This window comes from Drosophila innubila (genome assembly GCF_004354385.1).
Source record: "Drosophila innubila isolate TH190305 chromosome 3R unlocalized genomic scaffold, UK_Dinn_1.0 2_E_3R, whole genome shotgun sequence".
Lineage (NCBI taxonomy): Eukaryota > Metazoa > Arthropoda > Insecta > Diptera > Drosophilidae > Drosophila > Drosophila innubila.
The window spans coordinates 3,009,642-3,033,637 of NW_022995380.1; the positions used below are offsets into that span (position 1 = coordinate 3,009,642).

The 23,996-nt window shown below is 34.7% G+C and overlaps 5 protein-coding genes across 6 annotated transcripts in view; 1 reads left to right on the forward strand and 4 right to left on the reverse strand.

Annotated features, from left to right (window-relative positions):
• Positions 1 to 2,018: 2,018 nt before the first annotated feature.
• On the forward strand, positions 2,019 to 17,762 carry LOC117792236. Its single transcript, XM_034632292.1, has 5 exons — positions 2,019 to 2,368; positions 7,085 to 7,268; positions 13,857 to 13,979; positions 17,103 to 17,208; positions 17,326 to 17,762. Exons 2-5 carry the CDS (start codon positions 7,086 to 7,088, stop codon positions 17,760 to 17,762), a joined length of 849 nt encoding a protein of 282 aa, XP_034488183.1. The 5' UTR covers positions 2,019 to 2,368; position 7,085.
• LOC117790790 (mucin-7) lies at positions 11,347 to 12,368 on the reverse strand. The gene has a single exon (XM_034630348.1). It carries the CDS (start codon positions 12,349 to 12,351, stop codon positions 11,560 to 11,562), a length of 792 nt encoding a protein of 263 aa, XP_034486239.1. The 5' UTR covers positions 12,352 to 12,368; the 3' UTR covers positions 11,347 to 11,559.
• Positions 15,227 to 15,867, reverse strand: LOC117790791 (serine-rich 25 kDa antigen protein-like). The gene is made up of 2 exons (XM_034630349.1): positions 15,660 to 15,867; positions 15,227 to 15,601 (listed from the first exon to the last, which is right to left on the reverse strand). The coding sequence occupies exons 1-2, from the start codon at positions 15,838 to 15,840 to the stop codon at positions 15,294 to 15,296; spliced, it is 489 nt and encodes a 162-aa protein (XP_034486240.1). The 5' UTR covers positions 15,841 to 15,867; the 3' UTR covers positions 15,227 to 15,293.
• A 1,513-nt stretch (positions 17,763 to 19,275) lies between the features above and the next one.
• LOC117790696 (histidine-rich glycoprotein-like) lies at positions 19,276 to 20,035 on the reverse strand. Its single transcript, XM_034630226.1, has 2 exons — positions 19,845 to 20,035; positions 19,276 to 19,786 (listed from the first exon to the last, which is right to left on the reverse strand). Exons 1-2 carry the CDS (start codon positions 20,023 to 20,025, stop codon positions 19,479 to 19,481), a joined length of 489 nt encoding a protein of 162 aa, XP_034486117.1. The 5' UTR covers positions 20,026 to 20,035; the 3' UTR covers positions 19,276 to 19,478.
• Positions 20,036 to 20,951: 916 nt separating this feature from the next.
• LOC117789969 (dynein heavy chain 5, axonemal) overlaps positions 20,952 to 23,996 on the reverse strand; it is a 38,456-nt gene continuing 35,411 nt past the window's right edge. For both annotated transcript variants that reach the window (XM_034629191.1, XM_034629190.1), the window contains 4 exons: positions 23,878 to 23,973; positions 23,610 to 23,666; positions 22,712 to 22,844; positions 20,952 to 21,626 (listed from right to left, as the gene is read on the reverse strand). In XM_034629191.1, the coding sequence (XP_034485082.1) occupies positions 21,373 to 21,626; positions 22,712 to 22,844; positions 23,610 to 23,666; positions 23,878 to 23,973 (540 nt within the window). In that variant the 3' untranslated portion in view covers positions 20,952 to 21,372. The remainder of the gene's footprint in view (positions 21,627 to 22,711; positions 22,845 to 23,609; positions 23,667 to 23,877; positions 23,974 to 23,996) is intronic.

Genomic DNA, 23,996 nt, shown 5'->3' on the forward strand with positions numbered 1-23,996 from the left:
AATTTTAGAATTTTACCATACTGCAATTCACCATAGTTAATTAATAAACTGAAAATTACTAAGTATTTAATAAACATATTTCAATGCAATGGAAAGCTTTATTAAACTTAATTAAATTATGGTATAATTTTAAAGTTTAATGCGTTTGTTAAACAAAAAATGAACAAAAATAAATGAAAAATTTTAAAATATCACATTGATAAAATGTAATTTTGCATGATATTTGTTAACTTCCAGTCACATACTGGCACACAAGTAGTTCCTTAACAATTTACAACTTAATTATAGATAACTTGATAGTTCCGTCCGGTTGTGCGACATCAGATTACGACAATAAATAATCCCACACTCGAAACAGACACTTCTGGCCCATCAAATGTGGATGAGCAGCTGGCGAAGCCCATGAAAATGTCAGCAACTTTTTGACGGATTTCAATCAGCCACCAGACAAATGGATAACCATACGAAGAACAGGAGAAGCAGAAGGAGCTGACACTGGCGTCGTGTTGACCCAGGATTACGACGACTCGGCCCACGTGTTTAATTATACCTGGACACGCATTGACAGCGATTAAAAATCATGTCAACTCCGTTGAGCAACAGGCAAGGACATGAGGCTACGTGAGGAAGTGGGGAAGGAAACCTGAGATCTGGCCCGGAATATGGTTTGGAGGGTGGCAACACTGTTGCAGTGACGTTTTGACAATTAAATGAAGCAAGAGGTTAAATTGCTGACCAACGTGATGGGTTAAATGGTTCAATCTAAAAACAATAATGAATCTAGTTACTGTGGTTATGTCGGTAAACTTTATTTTGACAATTAATTTTTTATATTTTACACAAAATATGTATAAATATATTATTATATTTATATTATGTCTGAATAATAAATCACAAAGGCTACAACCATTAATATTAAAGAGTACTAATAGCAAAACTAAAACATTATAATTTTAAAGCCGAATGTTTGATGTTCTCATTTATATTTCCACAGATAGATAGAATTTATTGCCTATTCTTTATAAAAATATTTTGATCCGGTTTTTTGAAATTCAACATTTTACCAAGCTGATGAAAGGTGTTAATTATGAATGTTTTATCTATTTTATTTTTATTTTTTTTCTGATAAATTAAAACTGAATTTTATATTATATTTTATTTGCACGCAAAATACTGCGTAATTATCAAAAACAATCCAAATATTCAATTTTTTCATTGTTAAATAATTTTAAAAATTAATATACACCGAAAATGAATTAGAAAATATTTTTGTAAGATGGAGTTTTTTTTATTATTATTGGTATATTGTTTCCACAGTGCATGTTAAGAGTTGTAGATGAATGGCGAGCAATTTCACACCTGAACGCTGATCACCGACAGAGAGCTGCCAAAATGGTGTTAGCCACATGACATGGATGCAGGGACTCCAACCCATTTGACTGGTTTTAAAGCAAACAATTAATGTGCAAATGAAAACCCATTAAATATTAATTGAGTTCGATAATTACAATAAAACACATTGCACATCGCACATCGCACACAACAAACAATAACCAAACAACCGCGAGGCAAATGTTGCAGCAACATTTGAGTTTTGCCAACAGGTGAGCATGAAGTCTACCATTGGCAACATTTTGTTGCAAGTATTGGAGCCCAACCAATTCTCGTTCTTTTCTTTTTTTTTAGGGTGAACATGCGGAGCCTCTGAGAGCGGTGTGTGGTGCGTGCCGCGTGGTTTCATTCATAACTAGTCGCGTGGCACATCGTTTAGCCAACGTTGTGGCTCGTGCCGTCGTATCGCTTCGTGCCAGAGCTTCGTGCACATTCATCGTCCTTGCCTAGCAATATAAAAACAAGCTTCATACAATTGAAGCTCTGAGTTCTTTGCTCGTCGTCAGCCTGTTGCGTTCGGACACAGACAACAAGCCATCAGAATAGCTTCCTCAAGTCCAGTCAGAATATAGGTCTATAACCAGTGAAACCTTTAGTTCCAAGTGCATTTTGAATATCTTAAAGAGGATTTCAACAACGAACACTGTGCAAAAGAACATTCTTCAAACTCAAAATATTCAAATTTTTCGATCTAATTTCGTTTGATTGCCGTTGTCGCGCGTGAACTCATAAAAAAAATTGTCCAATTTAACAGCCCATTACGAAATCTTGAGAGCCATAAATATTTTCCCAGTGCTAAGATCAAAAGGAATTTTCTCGGTAATTACCAATTGATAACGTGATTCGGTTTTGTGTGAGAAATTGTTTAAAAGTCTACGTCAAGAACGTGACTTAACATTAAAATTTGATTTCATTTAACACATATTTAGACCAGAGACTTGAATTGTGTGGATTTATTTATATTAAAAAAAATCTGGTAAGCTGCACGAGTTTTAATAAATATATCATCACTAAAATTAAAATCAATTTGATTAATAAGAAAATTTTAACATAAATAAATGGATTTGTTTTCGAGCTTGTCAAATACCCACTAAATAAATAGATATTAATAAAATTAGTCAGTCTATTTTCAAATAATTCAAATTTCTATAGTAAAAGTTTTAAAAAATAATTTTCGATTTAAATTAAAAAAGTGTAATTACTAAAGTTATTTTTTTTTCTTGTCAAATTAAAATATAAGTGTTTATTTTATTAGTTTGGACTGTGCAATGATCAGTCAGTCAGTGAGTGAGTGAGTCAGGGCAAACAGCTGTATAGTAAAATATAAAGTATGTTATTCTTTTGTTCTTTTATAAAAAAATTAAATTGGACGTATTATTAGAAATTAAAATGACTTTAGAAAAGGTATTTCTGCTGCAAGCAACATGTCATATCAACCTTTTCATTGTTCATTTTTTAATAAAATACTCTCTCACTGTCCTAAGACTGATTTAATTTTTTAAGGTTTAAAAGTTGTGCTATTAATTTCGCTTCAAGCTTCATTTATATTTGATGTCTATTGGTTAAGCAACGCTGCACAATGTCATTATCCGTTGCCAATTAATCTATCTACTTAGTTATCAAATGGTTAAAGCAGCCCGTCACAGAAAATGTAATGCAATTAATAACAATTTAAATATTGGGACTTTCGTAAAGTTTTTGAAATGGACATTAAAAAGTACACAAAGTGTACACTGATAGATTTTTAGCAGGAAACTCGCTTCGACTAATTAGTTTTTCCTTTATACAATTTTTGCATTGCTTTGAGACTTGTAGAGTGTTTTAAGTGGTGGAACCTGTAATTGAATAGACTGTAAACAAGGTTGAGAAGAAGAACAAGTTTTGATTGGTTGTTTTAACGATGCCAAAACTTGCGCCCTTGTCATTTTCATTAGGAAAAGCAATGACGATGATGACGTCGTTTGGGTCACGTTGCCCTGTCCAATAAAATAATGCTTTGACATGAGATAAAAACACTTGCTTGGAAATTTAATTCAATTTAATAAAAGTTTGAAAATACACACTGTATACCTGCTGAGAATTTTATATACATATCGAGGAATTGATTGGGTGGATATAAGATTATCACGCACACGTTCCTAGAGAATGGGTATAGGCACCGTTAAACGGTTTATGTGAGATTGAATCACAACATTGAGCCGCAGTCAAAACATTATTCATTCATTCATTCATTCCTACATGTCTTTATTTGCAGTACGAATCAAATTGTTGGCTCGTAAAAATCTTTTTTATCCAGCTAAACTTTTGCGTTGGCTTTACATTTATTTGCATATTACGAGTATGGTAGATGCAAATAGACAACGAGTCCCTTTCTTTATTCGAAATCTGTTTTTATTTATTATTTATTTATTTTTTAACTATGCAGATAAAAGCGACTGAAATCGTAGGCGCAATCGCTCTTGGCAATCACGTCCCTTTATTTCAGAGTAGAGTCTCTCAGTCTACTGATTTTTATTGCGTTCCAATATTACTGAGAACATTGTTTAAGGCCCTCAAAAATATTTATTTTCTCAACATCAAATGCAGACATTTAATAAGTGAGCTATTCTCAGTCTAATGAATGCCATTTTAACAATGTTATTTAATTTTGGGCTACATTTTAGAATGGAATTCCAATTGGAATTTATACAATCAATACAATTCTAACATTTTGTTTTGGTCAGTTTTCTTATCTCATAGTATGTATAATGGAATTGTCACATTCATGAGTTTATCTTATGCAGCTGTCAACATTTCAATATTAGTATTTTGTCAGCATTTCCAAATCCTTTTGCATGAAATGGCAGAAATGTGACAGGTGCCTGAAATCCAAATTACATTTCAGCAATTTCAAGAGAGTTACTTATGTAATCGCGTGATAAGCTTCCAACTTGTAAAACATCCAAGATTTTACGCTTAAGACTTATGTCAACTGGGCTTAAATGAAGGTCAATGTTGCTAGACGACAAATAAGTTTGGCAAATAAATATAGCACATTTTTGTCATTGATGTTGAACTGACAAATGCCATATGTTAAGTTAATATTTGAAAGCTCTTTAAATGTATATTAAATAACGTTATCCAAGACTTTTCATGCTTTAATATAAATATGTGTTCATTATTTTGTTGACTTCATTGGCTTAGTAAAATGACAATTTATGTTCATTAATATATAATTTCAAATTTATTATTTTTAAATTTCTTAACTTTAAATTTTCATACAAATTTTTTAATTTATTAGGGTACCTGTCATAAAACTTTTAAACACAGAATTTTTGAAAATGACATTAGCCCAAATGTGTAATCAAAACTGCTAACTGGACAGAGTTGTAAGTAGGCGCTATTCATCTTGCCAACTGCAAGGCTGTCAGTGTCAATGAATACCCTTACTTATTTGTTATTTTTTGACTTTTCATTTGTAACGAAAAATATTATTAGTCGATTATTATCGGCCATTATTTTTTTACTATTTTCTATTGGAAAAGAATTTAAACATTTCTTATGTTGGTTTATTTCGTGAATGAAAATGAAAATGAATTTTCAAATGAACTTTTCACAAGAAAAAACTATTTTTTTTGTTGAACAATAATTTTTTCTCAGAAGAATATAAAGTTGTCTGTTTTAAAAACGTATAATTTGACTTTGAGAAAGTCTTATATGTATTATTTTATCCAAAAACTGCCGAAGCCAAATTCCGTTTTACTCCTAAACTACTTATCCAAAATTTGCTCAAATATACCTCAATGTAAGATAAGGTTTCAAAATGGTCAAATTTCTTAAATGTTAACTTTACTTGAAGTTATGAAATGCTTTGCTTAAAAGCCGATCCTAAAAGTATGCTATAAGTGCACAACACAAAGTACATTGCGCATACGTCACGTTGCTCCCTCTGATTAGATTTATAATTGAATTAAGCTAATCGTAAAGTAATGACATTTCAAACAGCTACTGATAATGTGATTATATACATTCAATGTTCAACTTGGTAAACTCTATTACAACTGATAGATTTATCTTAATTTGGCTAGTTAATTTCTCAGCATCATTGAGCATTCGAACAGACATGACCACTGTACTCGTGAATAGCAGAATGAATACAGTTCGAGTGCTATCACGTAAATGATTTGTATGTCTATTTAAACGATGATGGAAGCTAATGAAAATAGCTAGATCATATAGAGGGCATAATCCCACACAGAATCAAGCAAAAGGAAGCAAAGAGGCAAAGTAAAAGTAAAATCAATTTCCCTGCTTTAGTTCAAGCTGCGAAAATGGAAATATGCTTGACAACAAAACAACTTGAGCGGGAGATTGCAGGCAAAACTCAATCTGTGTCTATTCTTAGAAATCTCAACATCTGACTTGAATTTGTGTTTTCTTCCTGCTTTTAGGCCTAACGGAAATTGTAGGCCAATCGCGAAGTCATTGGCACATGGTACTCGGCTGGGCAATTGGCCGTTTTTTGGATTTGAGTAGTTAAGATAATCGAATGGTCGAGTTGTCACAGTAAAATCCTTTCATTTCGTTAGTTCAACTATAACTCATTGTGTCAGTGTCAGTGTCCAGCGATCCAGAATTTCTCAAGAGTTGAAGAGCTCCACGTGTCCATCGCATTTCATCTTATCACTTGGGTATCATTTCACTCCATCTCTTTATGTTATTTCCACACATTACGTTTATGTTCCGTTGCCGCTGAGAAAAGTCATTTGGTTAGTCCATTGAGTAACAGCTCCAACCATCTGGAGTGGAGTTCAAAGAGGGAAGAGGTCATGCATGTGCATAAGCCATAAATTATAAGAACACTTCATGATGTCAAAAGGTTGCGTATATATTAAAGGTTGCACTTGTTGTGTGATATATCCGAGTCAAATGCATGGTTGAAAAATCTGCCAAGTATCCTTTTTGCATATTATAACAATAAATATTCCATGAAGTTGATAAATTGTTGTTAAATTATCATCTAAACTGTTGCAAATGCAGCGAAACTGTTAAGTGTACGAAAAAGGGTACATTTTAAATTCGTTGGTACATTGGAGCAGTTGTATTCTATACGAAAACTTTTTATAATTTTATTGGGAAGTGCAAATAAATTAAATTAGATTGTTTTAAATTAATAAAAAAAAAATTAATATTAAATTTTATATGACATTAAATTGTACGTTTTTACTAGCATTAATTACATTTTAAAATGAGTACAATTAAAAATGTTTGATAGCTTATTTGCGAAAAGAGATATTTTCTTAACTTTGTGTAAAATATGATCTGTCAGAGAGTAAAAGTTTGGAGCATTTATAAAAATGCAAGGGAGGAAACGATACAAAATTTATGAAGATTTTTATGTATAAATTTATATTTTTTTTATCAAATTATAGTACAGTTTAAATATAACAGAAAAATAATTTACATTGATGCCAGCAATACCCAATTTATATAAATATATATTCATACAGAAAAGCATTGTATATACAGGTTTATCTGTCGAAGATACATCGAAACATATCTCATATGTATATATTTCAAGGTTGTTCAATATGCAATTATTCAATGGATTAAATTCAATTTTGGCCTCGCACGTTGTACACGTTAATAGTTCGGTTTATGCATCCGTCGATTTTTTATCCAATTATTCAGTTTTTTTCTCGTACAATTCCAGAATGATGAAAGCCACAGCGTGGTTTTGCCCGGTGTTATTGACTTTACTCAGCGCTACGAGGCTCGTTTGTACTGCACAAAGGGGTGTTGCAGCTGCGACTGGAGCAGGCGGAGGCGCCACAGCTGCCGGCGCAGGCTATGCCAACGGATATCCTCTGGACTATCTGGATTCACCGGCCATACAGGTGCGTATGCGGTAAAGGTGGAGGATTCAGCTCTTTCCCTTTCAGTTTGTGGTTTTTAGCAGATGTCACTCACTTTTGTGTCCATTTCTCATTCCACATTATCATTGCCTGCTTCTTGTTTTTCATTGTCAGATGTTTGACTCTTTGACACTGCTGAATAAATTTTATTCCTTAATGCTATAATCATTATGTATATTTTCACGAACTTTTTTACCCAAGTTCAATCATGTATAAATAAATAAAATGTTTATGCAGTTGTACCAGTGGTACAACTCAAAATCTTAAATTTTAAGGAAGCACAAAATCTTTTGTGCTCTCCTACAATGAAAGAAAAATCAGCTGTTAAATTTAATAAAACTCCAGCAGACATTACATCATCTTTTTGTGATAGAAACTATAAGCAAATAAATCTACAAATTACAAATTTAGAGTTGTACAATTTCTTAAAAATAACAGTTTAATAATTATAAGATATCTTACATTTACACAGAAAAATAGAATCTGGGATTCCGGGATAAAATCCATCCAATGCGGATCCGGATTCCAAGTACAAAATAGTTGATTGATGCACGATTTTTCAGCAATATTTTGATTTTCGGGGTTCTGTACGATTTTCTTTTAGTTAGATCAAATATTTTTGGCTCTTTTGACTTTTGATTGTTGAGCTGATGACATCTTATCTGCATATTGGCTTAATTGAACGAAAATAGTTAAAATACATATGCTCAAAATTAAAAATTTAAACTTGGAGAAAATTTTTTTTTATGTATAATGAAGTTTCGGATGCATATGCATTTTGTAGATAATTTATTAACATTATTGTAATATAACAGTTAATGAACTGAGGATAATTTACAGCAGTACAGAGAATGAAGAATTTAAGATCCAAGACCTAAGATACAACAATCGGTGTTTGAAAACTCAGGTAGAGATATAAATGAATTTTTAAAATTCAAATTCAAAATATTTCAATAAAAGTATGTTACTTTCCGAATTTATGCCATATTCAAAGGCAACTAAAACTAATATCTAATAAGTCGCTGTATCTTTGCCATACTTCTTTGTATATTTATATTTGAGTTGTTGGTGAATGATTAATCCTTTAAGACAAACAACAATCAGTAGCACAATAACAATATAAATCTTATCGCACTGCTCCAGTTGATTGATTTGAAATCACAAAATGCATTAGTGATTTCAGGGAAATATCCTTATCAGAATAATTGATGCATACATGAAGTGGCATTTCCTATGAAATAACTTTTGATTTCTTGAAGAGATGCCATATAAAACAATATACCAGGGGAAGTGACCACAATGTTATCAGAAGTGTGTGCTGAATAAAAAACTAATCTTATCAGTAAGACGCTGTGCGTGATAATTGACCAAACACGTTGATTGTCAGCACTGCGTAACTAACAAACAAATTAGTCAATGTATAAAAATGGATTTAGAACATTCAAACATATTCATCAATTTGTTAAAGCGCAATACAAATGGAAAAATTTTAACAACGATTTATGTGTGCTTCATTAGACCGCAAAACAAAATTCTATTGGGCTGTTTTTATTTACCTTTCGACGTGAAAACAAATAAAAGTTGTGCCTTTATTGGCTTACAGCCTGAATAATTCGCATAACAACAAAGTTGACAACAAAAGTTCAACTTTTGACGCTGTTTAATTTACAAATGTGTAGGCTGCTCTCTGAGAACAATAGATGGTAATGCTTTGGAATTTGTCATATTTATCGTCCTGCCAATTTTCGGCAGGGCCAAGTTTTCGGCATTTGAGGACGTAACACCTCAATTGATTCACCTGTGAATTTGGCATTCAGCTTAACATATTTACATTACGTGGTAGCTTAAAAATATGGCATGATCAGAAACTTCGCAATTTCCTTACGAGTATTTATTATGCCCCAAACCACTCAAAAGTAATGGATAGCTTTTCCGCTAGAGAAACTATTTAAAAACGAGCTACAAGTTTTGTTGCCCTGGAATTTTAGCCAAATGGAAACTTATGCAGCAAGTTTTGTAAAACAATTTATGACGAATGGAGAAAATTAACCCATACTTCTTGTAAGATGTTTTAGCTGCTTAAATGGCAAACAAAATAATGGGTATATTCACTATTTAATTAGTCGTTGTATCATCCGAATATTTGCTCGTCCTGGTTAACTTAATATAGCTTCCGATAACTTAGATACACTCCTGCATCGAGAAAAATTTCAAAAACTTAAGCCAAGAATTATGTCTCAAAACAAAGATTTTATTGTCAAAAAATCAAAATTTTCAAAAAAAATCACTTCAAATAAGTCGAAACTCTCTTATCAAGAAGTAAAACAGGTTTCGAATTCTGAACGCCACCATAATATAATAGTATAAATAATTAAATTATTCTTATGGATAAATTTTTAGAAAAATTAAGCCTCAAACTTCCTAATTTTTTTGTAGAATTTAAATTAAATTAATTTTTTTATTAAAACAAATACTTTGTAAAACTTTTGTCTTATAGTTGTATCTTTTTTAAAGAATAAAATATTTAAGACGAATACTTTTGACATATTAATTCGGTCTTTATAATTATGCTCTCTTTATACAGGGTTGCTCAATCTATCCATAAAATCATAGAAACACTTATGGCTTGCTTACCATGTTCCGGTTTCTATTTTCTATTTACAACAAATATTCACCGTAGCTAATTTATCATTCAATTGTGTATGTTAAAACAACATTTATTAATTAATTAATTAAACACAAATTGAGAAATCTATTATATTATAATACTTTTCGATTTCCAAACTGTTCAACAATTTACGTATACTATCGCCTTTAATCTTCATTTGCAATTAAAATAATTTTTTTGAATGCTTTTTTGAGCAAATTTGCTCTATTTGCGATTGCCACCTTCCTGGATACCGTTATCTTCCTGGATATCACCTTGGTCGCCATCTTGGTTGCCATCGGCTTCTTGGTCGCCATCTTGGTCGCCATCTTGGTTGTTATCTTGGTTGTCACCCTGGTCGCCTTCTTGGTCGCCGTCCTGGTTGTCGTCCTGGTTACCATCTTGGTTGTCATCCTGGTTGTCATCCTGGTTGTCATCCTGATTGTCATCCTGGCTTCCGTCCTGGTTGTCATCCTGGTTGTCATCCTGGTTGTCATCCTGGTTGTCATCCTGGCTGTCATCCTGGTTGTCATCCTGGTTATCCTCCTGGTTGCTTTCCTGACTCTCGCTGCTGTTCTTACTTTCACTGCTGTCCTGACTTTCACTGCTCTCGCTGCTGTCACTTTCTGGTGGTGCAGGACGTCTGCTTGGTGGTCTATGCTCGCCGGGACGTCCGCCATGTGGTCCGTGACCGCCAGGACGACCGCCAGGACGACCGCCAGGACGACCGCCGGGTGGACCTGCCTGACCTCGAGGTGATCCACGACGGTGGTGTCCATGACCTCCACCGTCAGGACCTCTCTGTGCCATAACGGCGACCAGCAAAATTGCAAAGACTGCAAGTGTTATAGCTCTCATTGTGTTAATTGCATTTTGAACAAATTGAAAGCCCTTTTATAGTCTAATTCCAGATGCGTCAGTCATATTTGCACAATTGCTGGGTTTCATCTTCAACAGTAGACGCAATAAATATGTGGTTGCGTTCTCAAACAAATTTGCTATGCAAATTTATTGACAATGGGCAAATAATTCGATAGTCTGTCTATTTCTGATGCAATCTAATCGAACACGCAGAAAGTTTCCATTGTTTCCAATGTCATTGTCATTGTCAAAATATCGATCGAAAAAGCGTGACTAATATCTGAATTGATTACTTTATGGCTGTAGATTAAAGCCGTGTCGAAAATTGAAAACTTTGTACGATCTGTCGTACTTGACAATTGAAATTGAACATTTAAAATGTCGTTTATCAAGCACACATCAGTTTATTTGGTATTACTTAAAAGTGTTTTAATGTCAATCTCAAGTGGAAAAGCTGATAATGTTGATAGTGTCATGTTGACATAACAATTTAATATTTTCAACATGTTTCCAGATCAATTTAATCTACTTTTCAAAAGAATTAAACAGGTATTTGATTTGTTAATCGTATAATTTGAATATCACCAACTACTTATAGTAGGCAATTAAATTGCGATTCTTAACTTAGAAACCATTGGCACATTTGGTTGATTGTTGGCTATCTACTCGATAACATTAAATAAATAATGAAATTCTAAGAAATATGATTTGATATACCATATCTCAAGGTTTTAATGTCGTGTTGCTTATAGTGAGAGAGCTTTCTTATCTACTCGTTGCTCCGCTTCCCTCCTCAGCTTCTGTCGTTGACTCAGCGGGTTCTCCGGAGCCTTCAGTTGTCGTATTCTCGGGCTCTTCTGTTACAACGGTGGATTCTTCTGGCTCTTCCGTGCTCAAGGTTGTGGACTCCTCGGGATCCTCGGTCACTTGAGTTGTTTCGCTGGAACCGTCGGTTGTAGAATCTTCGGGTTCTTCTGGTGCCAGCGTAGTCTCTTCCGGCAGACTATCAGGTGCTTGAGTTGATGCTTCTGGCTCTTCGGGAACCACAGTTGTTTCGTCAGTTCCGTCGGTGGTTGAATCTTCGGCCGTCGTCGTTTCTTCGGGCTCTTCAGATGCCTGGGTAGTCTCCTCAGGAGCTTCGGTTGTGGATTCCACTGGTGCCTGAGTGGTTTTCTCTGGAGCTTCAGTGGTGGACTCCTCTGGAGCCTGTGTAGATTCAACAGGAGCTTCTGGCGTGGTCTCGACTGGAGCAGGTGCCCCGGTTGACTCCACTGGAGCTTCAGATGTTGTCGGTGGTGTTGGTTGTTCAGTGCGCATGCCGTGATGTTTGTGTTCATAATGGTGATCCCACTGCTCGTCCCTGTGCCAGCCATTCTCATCCCTGTGCAGTCCTCCAAAGTTACCGTTCCATCGGTGTCCATTGGAATTCCAGTCTCCATGCTGAACATTTCCATTTCCTCCCCAGCCGCCATAGTTGCGACGCCATCCAAATCCGTTTGGCCTGGAGGCAACCAGGACGAAAAGCACCGCGAATACCGAAATTAATAGAACCTTCATTTTGTAATTGTTCGATGTATACTAATCGGAACCGACTCCGCGACGGGCTTTTATATAAAGAAAGCAGGTGGCTGTGGTTACCGCAGTTGCCAATGGGCTCTCAGACATTCTGACCCTACACGAGCACTATTATCTAATCGCAATCACAATTATAGTGTCTGATAAGCTAAAAAGCGAGAGTTAAAATTCTGTTGCGTATTTACTGATAGACTATTGGGAATCACAATAATTTATTCACTTGTATACAATTGATATGATAGCTCGAGAATTTCACTTTTCAAGTTAATAACATCTTTCGAGTCATTTACCCACTTAATCCCAGATCAAAATAAAGTTCATGACCCGCGTCTATTTAGTCAGACATACCCTAAATTGCAGTCATATAACATTCAGTTATTTTCCATTGACTCTGTCCACTTTATCAAATAGTAAAGTGAGCAATAGTCAATTAACTAACAATCATAATTAAAAGCCATAAATTCTCACTCCTCAAAATGAATCTACAAGATATTTTGGTAGTTACTGGGGACTTTAACATTTACCTAAGATTATCAGGCCAATGGGCAGTAACAGTTTTCTATGCCAAAAAATTACTGATAATAATAAAAATGTTTATCTTTAGATTGATTACCATATAATTTAAATGTAATTAAAATTTGGCCACATTTATTTCAGGTCACGAATCTTTGGCATGTTCCATGTTAGTCATTCAAAACTGCTAGAATTTTTCAATGCTATCTTAAATGAGTTGTTTACACAGTTTGTTATCTGAAAGCTGCTTGACTTTGCAAATTGTTGTAAATATTTGTTTATGTACCTGCAAACAGAAACCAGAACATAACTGTCATCATCTTTTTAAAAATAAAAATAAAAAATTATATACACGTACTCTTGCACACATAAGTATGTAGTTTCCTATGAAATTTGTTATCAAAGACAGCAGACTTACCGCCATTATGAGAAGTAATTCATCACATAATTACAAACCATTTACCATTTTCAAAATAAAAAATGAAATCAACTAATGAAAGCAGTTTAATTGATAAACAAATTAACAAATCAGAGACAATTAGAAAATAATAAAGCAAATTCCATTTACAAATCAATACAATTATAACAAAATTAAAGAAAATTTTAATTTATAATTTAAACAAATGTATTTTAATGCCAAACTTTTAATTTTTTATTCTTTGGGCACTTAAGACGTTTCCATTCATTAGTTGTATATTGTAAAAATAAATCATGTAAGAATAGTTTCTTAAGTCTAAAAATCATGCTGATTTGTGGTTTTCTAATTTCTTTAATAATGACTATAACTAAATTTGTTTTAATGTTTTTGCTCAAGTTTCTGTAAATTTGTTTTGTATGAAAACTCAAACTAACTCAAACACTTTTATTCATAAAAACTTTTTGAATCAAGATCTCAGAAATTTGTATACAACAAGAATAAACTGAATGCATATAAAATATTCCTCTCTCTGTTTTCTGTCTCTGTCTTACCACAGGATGAGTTTTCGTTCGTGAAGCGGAATAAACCGTCATTGTCCATTGTCAATCCGTTGGATGTGCTGCGCCAGCGGCTGCTACTGGAAATCGCGCGCAGGCAGATGAAAGAGAACACTCGACAGGTAAGAAAGTGGGTGAACAAGTGAGTGGGTGAGTGGTTAAATAAGTGGACCACCATACTGACCACTTTGGAATTTTTAATATGCGCAAATGAGCAAAAGAAAACTTTGTTCTGCAACTTGCAAAACAAGCAAAAGAAAAAGCTGCGAAAATAATTGCGCTTGCTGTAAATGTGAAAAGTGCGATTTGATATAAAATAGAAAATTATAGCAGTCTTTTAAAATTGGAGCACAAAATGAAAAATACTTAGCAGGAAAAAGTGTAAACTTTTTCCATTTTCTAACAGGTAAAAGAACAATAAATTCATGTTATCACAAATTCGCCTTTCGGAGGGAACGGTTGGCCAGTGGCAAGGTCGTGTCTCGTTTGCCATTTGTCAGACAATGGCCTAAAGGCACATCTTATCGCCTGGTATTGACAATCCCGCATGCGAGCAATGTAAATAACATATAGGTTGATATCAAAAGGTTGGTTGAAAAAATGTAAGATAATGCGAGCTCGACTAGCAGCTACCCTGGCTAAGCGATATAACATATGCTAAATATATTTTCAAAATAGAATAAAACCATTTTATATTTATTACTAAATAAAATAAGTTTGTGGGAAACTCAGAAAAAAAAATTTATTTATATTTTACTAAATATTTGACTATTATTTTGCTAGATTGTAGATATATTTTAATAATATCTATTATATCTGGTAATAATTGCAAATATAGTTATTTGCATTTTAAAAGCAAAGTACCGGTTCCTTTTTACAAGTAAAGGGTAGAAAAAGGCTTCAAGGGCTTTAAGCAGGTTCGAATTAAGGAAGGCTTAGCATCACGTAAGCAGAAAAGGGAAACCAACGCGGCGTATGCGTAATACAAATATTTCGACTTGGCAACAAAGCAAAATTTATTTGGTTACCAAAATGTTGATGCACCCCCAACGCGTCGTGGGAGGAAAAGGCAAGAAAATCAAACGATTTAATGTGAGGAATTCAAGCGATTTGGCCCTTGGGCGCCTCTCGAATAACGATCCTGGTCCTTACCTGGTATCATGTCGAGAATGCGGAGGACATTTTCACATGTCACAGCTTGTACTCGTATATATTGATTTGTCAAAGGCATACGATAAATTGCTGAATGAATGCGAGAACCTCATGAAAGGATCTGCATGAAAGCTCTTCAATGCATTCGAATAATTGATGCCAGGTACAAAAAAAGCATTTATTCGGGTTTGATGAGGGTTGAAGAAAACTGTGAATCACTTTATGATATACCAATGATTTTATTGAAAAATACTGTGTATTTACATTAAAGCACGTTTAATATTCTAAACAGTGGTATTTTGCTCAGGCTTTAAGGTAGTAGACTCTTCAGGCTGCAGAGTTGTAGACTCTTCTGGCTGCAAGGTAGTCGACTCCTGAGGAGAAGACTCATTCGACTCAGAGGTAGTTGAGTCTTCCGGTTCGATGGATGTGCTATCTTCCTGTGAAGGTGTTGTCGGGCGATGAGGGGGACGGTGACCATGTGGAGGACGGTGACCATGTGGAGGACGATGACCATGTGGCGGACGATTGTCGTGGTGATGTGGAGGACGTTGTCCCTGTGATGGATGATTGCCCGAACCGCTTTCATGTTCTTCAAACAAAACTCGATTATAAAACAATTCATGTAATCATCAAAGCTTTTGAATTACCATTCGAGTCCTCATCACTGCTTGGTGGTCCAACTGGTCTCTCTTCCTCACCAGACTCATGTGGAGGCCTTTGTTGGTGCTTGCTCAAACCGTGATCCTCTGACCCATATCTATCTGGTCTAGCTGTGACCAGTACCACCAAAATACTTATAGCTAAAACCGCAATTGCAATAGTTTTCATTGTTCAGCTGTTGTTCCTAAACTGATTGAGCATTTACCAAATCAAAGCTTTTATTAGAAAAAATTCATATTGTTAACGGAATTCCCATAATTTCACATTGAGTAATTCTTATCTTGTCTTTATCTGTGGAAGCAGACATCGAACTCATGCAGGGAATTGCCCATATGTGACTAAATACAGGTGTATCTAAACAAATCAATTTAAACTAAGTCGTCATATAAGTACATTGTTTCTAAAGTGATTGCACCTACTGTCGTCATTCTTCAATATTATTATCAACTTCTTACCTAACTTAATTGTTTTTGGGGCTGACCCATTACTAATTGGTCATTTTTAGTGATAGGGGATCTGATAATGCAGTTCTATTATGGAATGTTGTTATAGAATTGTAACAAATATTTTTCCTATCTATAAACATTTTATCACTAAAAGGATACTAGTTCGGATAGATGTATTAGAAAACTAATTATTTAGTGAGTACTATTTTTAATTATTACCAGGGATTACAACCGTAATCGAATTAGCCGATTAGAGACCTTATTATTTATGACGGTTCGATTTGGTTTAATAAAGCATTTAATTCAGTTGTAAGGGTGTAAATATAATTTTTCAAACAAAGTTTGAGTTTACATTTTAATATTGATCGATTTAAATAGATTTTTTTATTTAATCAAAGAGTTTTTGTTTAAATATTAACTTTATTATTTTAACATGTTTACAACAGTTTTATGTTGTCCTTTTGCAACTAAATCACAGCGGTATATATACAAAAACCCGGTATACGGGATTTTAACCATTTTTCTTAATCGATAACCAAAAACCAAAATACAAACATAACCGAAACTTCATCTTAAATCTGTACTCGTATCGGCTTGATCCCCAGATTGTTATTATTAATTTATAACTTTATCTATAATTTATTAAATATATAAAAATATTTATTTATTTTTATTAAAGAATTGAATCTACTACATCTTTATTCACATAATTGTAGCATAATTTTGAGCTGATTCGTTTGAACAAGAAATTGTAGCATAGTTTTGAGTGCTTTCTTTATTTGGAAAACCTTTATTTTGAGCGATGTTTCCAAAAAATTAGATAGCTAGATAACTAGAAATGCAATTAACAATTGCTAAAGAAGTGTGTAAATCCAATTTGCACGGATTTAAATTAAATGTTATGTAACCAAAATGTAAATGTTGTGACTCATTTCCTTAAATGTCAACCAATTTGCTCTTGCTCTTTACTCCCTCTGTGCACAGGTGGAATTGAATCGTGCCATACTAAAGAACGTGGGTAAACGAGTGTTTCTTCAACCGTCGACCTGGGCCAACAGTCGCTACCGGCAGCAACAGGAGGAGGAACGGCAGCGGGAGCAGCTGCGTCGAGAGCAGCTGCAACAGCAGCATTTCCCCAGTCAACTGTGGAACGTTGAATGGCCACAGCCAACCGATTCCCCATCCTATCCGGCTTCATCTTCGTCAGCTTCGTCACGGTTTTTCGATTTTCTACAACGGCCTGAAGCACAAGGAAAAGAGCAACCAACATCACAACAGCTGCTCGACGATGCCAACAAATCCCTCAACACTGGCGCCCTCGGGTTCAGTCTAGGAGGGAGCGGTGGCGGTGGTGGGGGCGTGGTCAAACATCAGCAGCCAGGCGGAAATGAAATCGCACATGAAACAAATCATGAAAACGGTAGTCGCAAGGCATTGCCTCTTGGCAAAAGCGCAACAGGAGATGTGGATAATGTGGACAACGATGGCGAGGACCAAGACGATATGCTGGATGATCTTAAATATAACTGGGCCAACGAGCAGTCTGACGATATGGACATACCCATATTTGCAAATAATGCAAATGCACGACTCCCCTGGCATCTAATCTATCGCATGCATAAAAATCCGCACTATGCTAATTAAGTAACAACAACAGCAGATGCGATTGCAGATACAGATACAGATACCGATACCGATAGAAATACCGATACCGACACATACACACACTGTTACAAAAACACTGACACATAAACGGAAAAGGTTTAATAGTTGCTAAATTGACGGTTCCTAATGGCTGGCTTTAAGGCAGGCATATCGTGTGTGTGCACAAAGATCCCTTCGATAGACAGACCCCCCTTCAATTGCCCGTTATTCGATATACACTCAAAGCACCCACCATTTCAATTGAAATTTATATTCTTAATGTATTCTATTAAATTAGCCAACTAATTAACTAACTATTTAACGGTTTATGTAACGATTCATGCTACCTCTTTCTCAGATGCTCTTGGAAATATTCAAAACGAAACGAACGTTCCCTTAACGCTCCCTTTGGGGCAAAGCCTCTCGGTACTACGTAATTACGAGTCTACTCGAACTGTATTTATTGACTAGCAAAAAACTAAAAATATAAAAACATCCAAAAAAGTTACAAAAAAATATATATGTGTATATGAATTTGGTTAATAGCATAAATGACGTTGATCGATACAAAAAAATAAAAACAAAGAAAACAAACATATATGAATGTAGTTCTTAAATAAAAATTAAAGTGCAATATGCTCTATATACTATATGTATGTATGTTTTTTACTTGTAAATGCTATTTCATTTAGTTATTTAAATTCTCTTTAATTTAAACATTGCTAATATATCTTTTTGGTCTCTCCCTGTCTAATTATCATTTGCCGAAAAACAATCCGCGGGCGGAATTTGTATATTTTTTATGCACGTTTTTAAACACAGCGTTTAAATAAAAACAGTTAATCTATTGTAATTAAATTTGTATTTCTCTTAAGTAAACCGTTTTTTTTTCTGATGCTCAATATGAACTAAAGAAATTACTCAAAATGTACAGTAACATTTTTTTTTGGAAGTATTGTTTTTTAAAGAATTGAGAAAATAAATTGAATTATTTACAAATTATGTTGGCTTTTTTTTAGCTTATCCCTATAAAATAATAAGAATGTAAAAAATATGTTAAAGACACAAATATGGTTACAAATCATATAAATATGACAAACGATTTTAACTTAGATGGGCTACTTAACATTCAAACTATTTTTTGCATGTGCAAAACTCAATGAATCTAAATCTATATATGGAATACTTAAATATACAATTGAGTGGATCGAGTAAATTATACACACACAGATACACACAAATACTTTAACATGTACATTATTGCAAAGTTGAGAATAATATAGAGAATATGTAAATAAAAGATTTTCTCAAAAATAAAATTGAAATTGACTATAAAATACACGATAAAAAAACAGTTATTGAAATTAAAAATTATAAATAATATATTACATGGATTATACTCGTATATGTTCGTGCATACATATGTATTTATTTATTTTAACGAAATCCAACTGAACATTAAACAAATACAAAATATTGAAATGGCATTCAATTCATATGAGCTTGATTTTTATTGGACTAAGCAAAGTCTATTGCTGGAAATTGGGAAAAATCATTAATTTATGTTGATTTTTGGATTATGTATAATTTTAAACTAGTCTCACATTTATTTATAATTTTTTTTATAATTGTATTGAAGCAAAAAAAAAGGTTTTTTGTTAATTTTGTAATTATTTATTTTAAAAGAATACTTTTAGTAAAACCACAATTAATATTCTAAACCGTGGTATTTTGCTCAGGCTTTAAGGTAGTAAGCTCTTCAGGTTGCAGAGCTGTAGACTCTTCTGGCGGCAAGGTAGTCGACTCCTGAGGAGAAGATCCATTAGACTCAGAGGTAGTTGAGTCTTCCGGTTCGATGGATGTGCTATCTTCCTGTGAAGGTGTTGTCGGGCGATGCGGGGGACGGTGACCATGTGGAGGACGGTGACCATGTGGAGGACGATGACCATGTGGCGGACGATTGTCGTGGTCATGTGGAGGACGTTGTCCCTGTGATGGATGATTGCCCGAACCGCTTTCATGTTCTTCAAACAAAACTCGATTATAAAACAATTCATGTAACAATCAAAGCTTTTCAATTACCATTCGAGTCCTCATCGCTGCTTGGTGGTCCAACTGGTCTCTCTTCCTCACCAGACTCATGTGGAGGCCTTTGTTGGTGCTTGCTCAAACTGTGACCCTCTGACCCATACCTATCTGGTCTGGCTGTCACCAGCACCCCAAAAATACTTATAGCTAAAACCGCAATTGCAACAGTTTTCATTGTTGAGCTGTTGTTTCTAAACTGATTGAGCATTTACCAAATCAGGGCTTTTATAAGACAAAATTCGCCCAAGAAATTAACTCTTCGTGTTGTGAATGGAATTCCCATCGTTCCACTTATGAGTAATTGTTATCTTATCATTATCAGTGGGCCCAGACATTCAGCGAACTCATGCAGGGAATTGCCCAACTGTGAATAGACACGCGTGTATCTAAAGAAATCAGTTTAAAATAAATCGTCCTAAAGTGCATTTCTCCTGAAGTGCTTCCACCTACAGTCGTCATTATTCTACTTTATTATCAATTTCTTACCTAACTTAATTGTTTTTGGGGTTGTCCCATTACTAATCGGTCATTTAAAGTGATAAGGGTATTGGCAGTGTATTACTATTATAAAAACAGCATTGTTCAATTTCAACAAATATTTGTGGAGGAAAAAATAAGCTCTTTATAGTTTCTTCAATACTTACGATCTACAAATTTAGTTGATTAACGCGAATAATAAGAAATAAAAGATTTGAAAAAATAAACACTGAATTGAATAAAATTTATTGTAATTTCCTCATTATTTTATCACCATAATTAAATTATATTCATATAGCTGCTGGTTTTAAATTATTTATTTTTGTACTTTAAAGGATTCAAATTCGATGCTAAATTAAAATAAGCTTAATGTTAAGTTGTAAAAAGTGATGTAGAAATTTTATTTAGCTGATCAAATATTTCCAAACATATTCATTGACGAATGGTTTTCAAGTTATTACTCATTTGAAACTTTAAAGCATTTATTAATTATTCATTTCCTGAAAATTTAAAGAATTGTATTAATTTAATGGATGGACAATGGCATTCTTTAGTAACCTCTGCAACGGATTCCAGTTATCAGTTTTAAACAAATTTCCCAACCATAATTAAAATTCGCTCAAATAGGTCAACAAATACTAAACGAAACCTTTATTTCGGCTTAAGAGTGCACTTGAAGTGAGGAGCCTGTTAAAGCCCCGAAAACACTTAACCGTAATTCTAAATATTGGCTAACAGCTAATTATGGTGACGATGGATGTTCCCTTGTACAGGGAAACGCCTCTTGAATAACTCGAGGGCATAATTAATAAACTTGTAATATCTGACGCATTGCGAGTATACGAGTCCAAGAGACTGTTAACAGTTAACAGACAGTGGAGCCAGAGCTGACATAAGGTTCCAAAAACGAAAACGATAATTATCACAGCACCATTACAAGACGACGGAGCACGTCCAACAGTTGACAGGATGGCAAACAATGGCTAGGCCAGTAAGTGGCGTACTTGGGTGCCATTTGTTGTGGGCGGTGCGGGCGACTACACATTTATTTGATGTCACAGAGCAGCGCGACGCCACGCAGTGTCCAATGCTTGGGATTGAAGTCGGTCTCGAAATCAATGGAGCCAACGTACTTTAGGTCTGTCCGTTGCGGTTTGCGATAAATTGGGCACTCGTAGAGTTTGGGATCCTTGCCGGCGGTTGTGTTGATGGCATAGATATAAATGACTGGCATTTGTTCGTAGAGCACCTTCATCTTTGATTCAATCAGCTTGCCGCTTCGTCTGTCCAGGGAAGCACCTGTAACAATAAAATCCAAAAATTTAAAGCCTCGCAATGATTTCACTGACCCTAATTGTTCCTTTGTTAATAAGTTGTCGTGGGTAAAGTTGGCCAATGCCCGGGGAATTCGTGTTGGCGACCCACGCATGTTTTGGACAAAATGTTTATTAGCGCACAGCTTAAGGCCAAATTGTCGTGTTTAATAGACAGCCACAAAGCCAACACAAGCCCCTATGAAAGCACCTTTATACGCAACAGCGGACTTTGTTTAATGGTGGCTTTTTGCCAACTTTCAATATCTACATGTTCTCGTATGTGTACCACGTTGCGTATGTGTAATCTACTTTTCGGTATTCAGTGAAATGCCAATTATGAGCACGTCTGGGATGTTATAGTTCAATTTATGCAAATTATGACATTGTTGAATCACTTTGGAGCATCGTAATCAGTTCCATTTTCGGGTAGATTCAATTTTAGTTTTTTGTGTCACGTAAGAGCAGTTATCGAACTACTCAATGAGATGCAATGGACATGTTTAACTATTGTACAATGTACATTTATGTTATGAATTATGCATTCCGATAATATTCTGTCAATCAAGGACAAAAACACTGAAAATTGTCCGAAAATCTTTTAAAGTAAATTTGTGGGCTTGCAAAAGTTTCCTGCTGTCGTTAAATTCAAAAAGTTGTGGTTCCCTTTCTCAGCAAATTAACAGATGGCCACAACAAAGATCTGCATGACAAACACAAACAAATCAAAATATGTCTTCGACATTTGTATTATCACACTTTGGGGCGTAGTCAGGCAAAACCACAGAAGCAAATCGAGACCAATTTGTGGGGTCAACAAAAGGGCATGACCCGAGGCAAAGATGTCGATGTCGATGTTGAAAGAGCAAACTGAGGAAATATGTCAGTGTATTGCAAAACAAAGTCAAGACGGAAATGTTGTGAATAACATTTGCAAATACAACTAAGCCTTTGGTATTGGAAATTGAGGGAAACTTACAGATGCACACCGATTGGCAATTGAATTGCACACAAGAAATCGAGTGAACCGGGATTGGTAAAGAAATTTGAGTACGTAGAGAGACCACTTACCTTCTAGGAACAGTCCGTGCACGTAGACACCCTCCGTGGGATACTCGGTAATATCTTCCTTGTTGTAGCGCGTTATTTGATTTTGTAGCACAACCGAGTCGAGTGCCCAACCTTTGTGTGCTCGTGTTACCTCCTGACAGTTCAAGCGGCGTATACGCAATGCAACCAGGTCGATAAGCGCCATAAATTAGTTAAAGCATGGCCAAAGGCATCATATTGAACGGCAAAAGCAACAGAGCAAGAATATGCAAGAAGCGAAAAGGGAAAATAAAGAAACGATGAAATAACTCTTGAAGCATATTCAATATCAATACTCTCAAGTGAAAGAGGAAAATAGTTTATGCTCAATTAGGAGATTATTATAAAGCTACATTAAACTAATAGCTGTCGGTCTTTAAACTATAAATAACCTTGTAACTATGCTTTGGTACTGTCCTAGTTTTTGAGTGGGTAAAGTTTCTTTAGTCTATTTATGTCCTAACTACATAAATCAGCAGTCTTCCAAATGAAATGCTTTTCATATTGCGTCTACATATTCTGCGAGTAGCTAGTAGATAAGTAATTATTATAAATATATAATATAGGGTATCTAAATGAAATGCTTTTGATATTCCCTGAGTAGCGAGCGTGATGCGTGGGAAGTAATTGTTAACGGGAGTGGCACAACGAGGGATAGCTTATTATATTGACTTTGAGCGCAGTTCACAACTCCTTGCGGATTTCCCTAACGTATTTCATATTATGAATAATGTCTGCTGTTATTTAAGACCTTTTTATTTTTTTAAACGTTCAAACGTTGTCATAACAAACTGGTCAACTAATCTGTCAGCTTTGTGTGGGAGGAAATAAATGAAAAATAATTTATTTTTCGTTGTTTTCTTTATTTTTTTATACTCACTTGCCGCATGGCGGTCAGAAAACCTTGTGGATTAAAGAAGCCTGTCATCCAGAAAACCTTGTTTCGTTGACAAATTCAACAAAGAGTTGCAAAAGAAAATAAAGAGAGTACATAAAAAAAAGAATGTAAGTATTAAACAATTAGACATTCTCCTTGCGAGTTTGCAAAGTTTTTGTCATGCGTGAAGTTAAAAGGAAAACGACAGAAAATAAGAGGAATGAATGGGCCGCAATTTTCATGTTTTTCATAGTTGTCTGGGATGACGTACCTTTGGTCGATCTGTGGAAATCCAGGTACGAAATTGTGCATTACGCTCCAGTAGTTCCGTATACCAAAAGCCAAGCGTTGTGGACTCCCATGAAATCTGCAAGTGCATTTGACATTGAC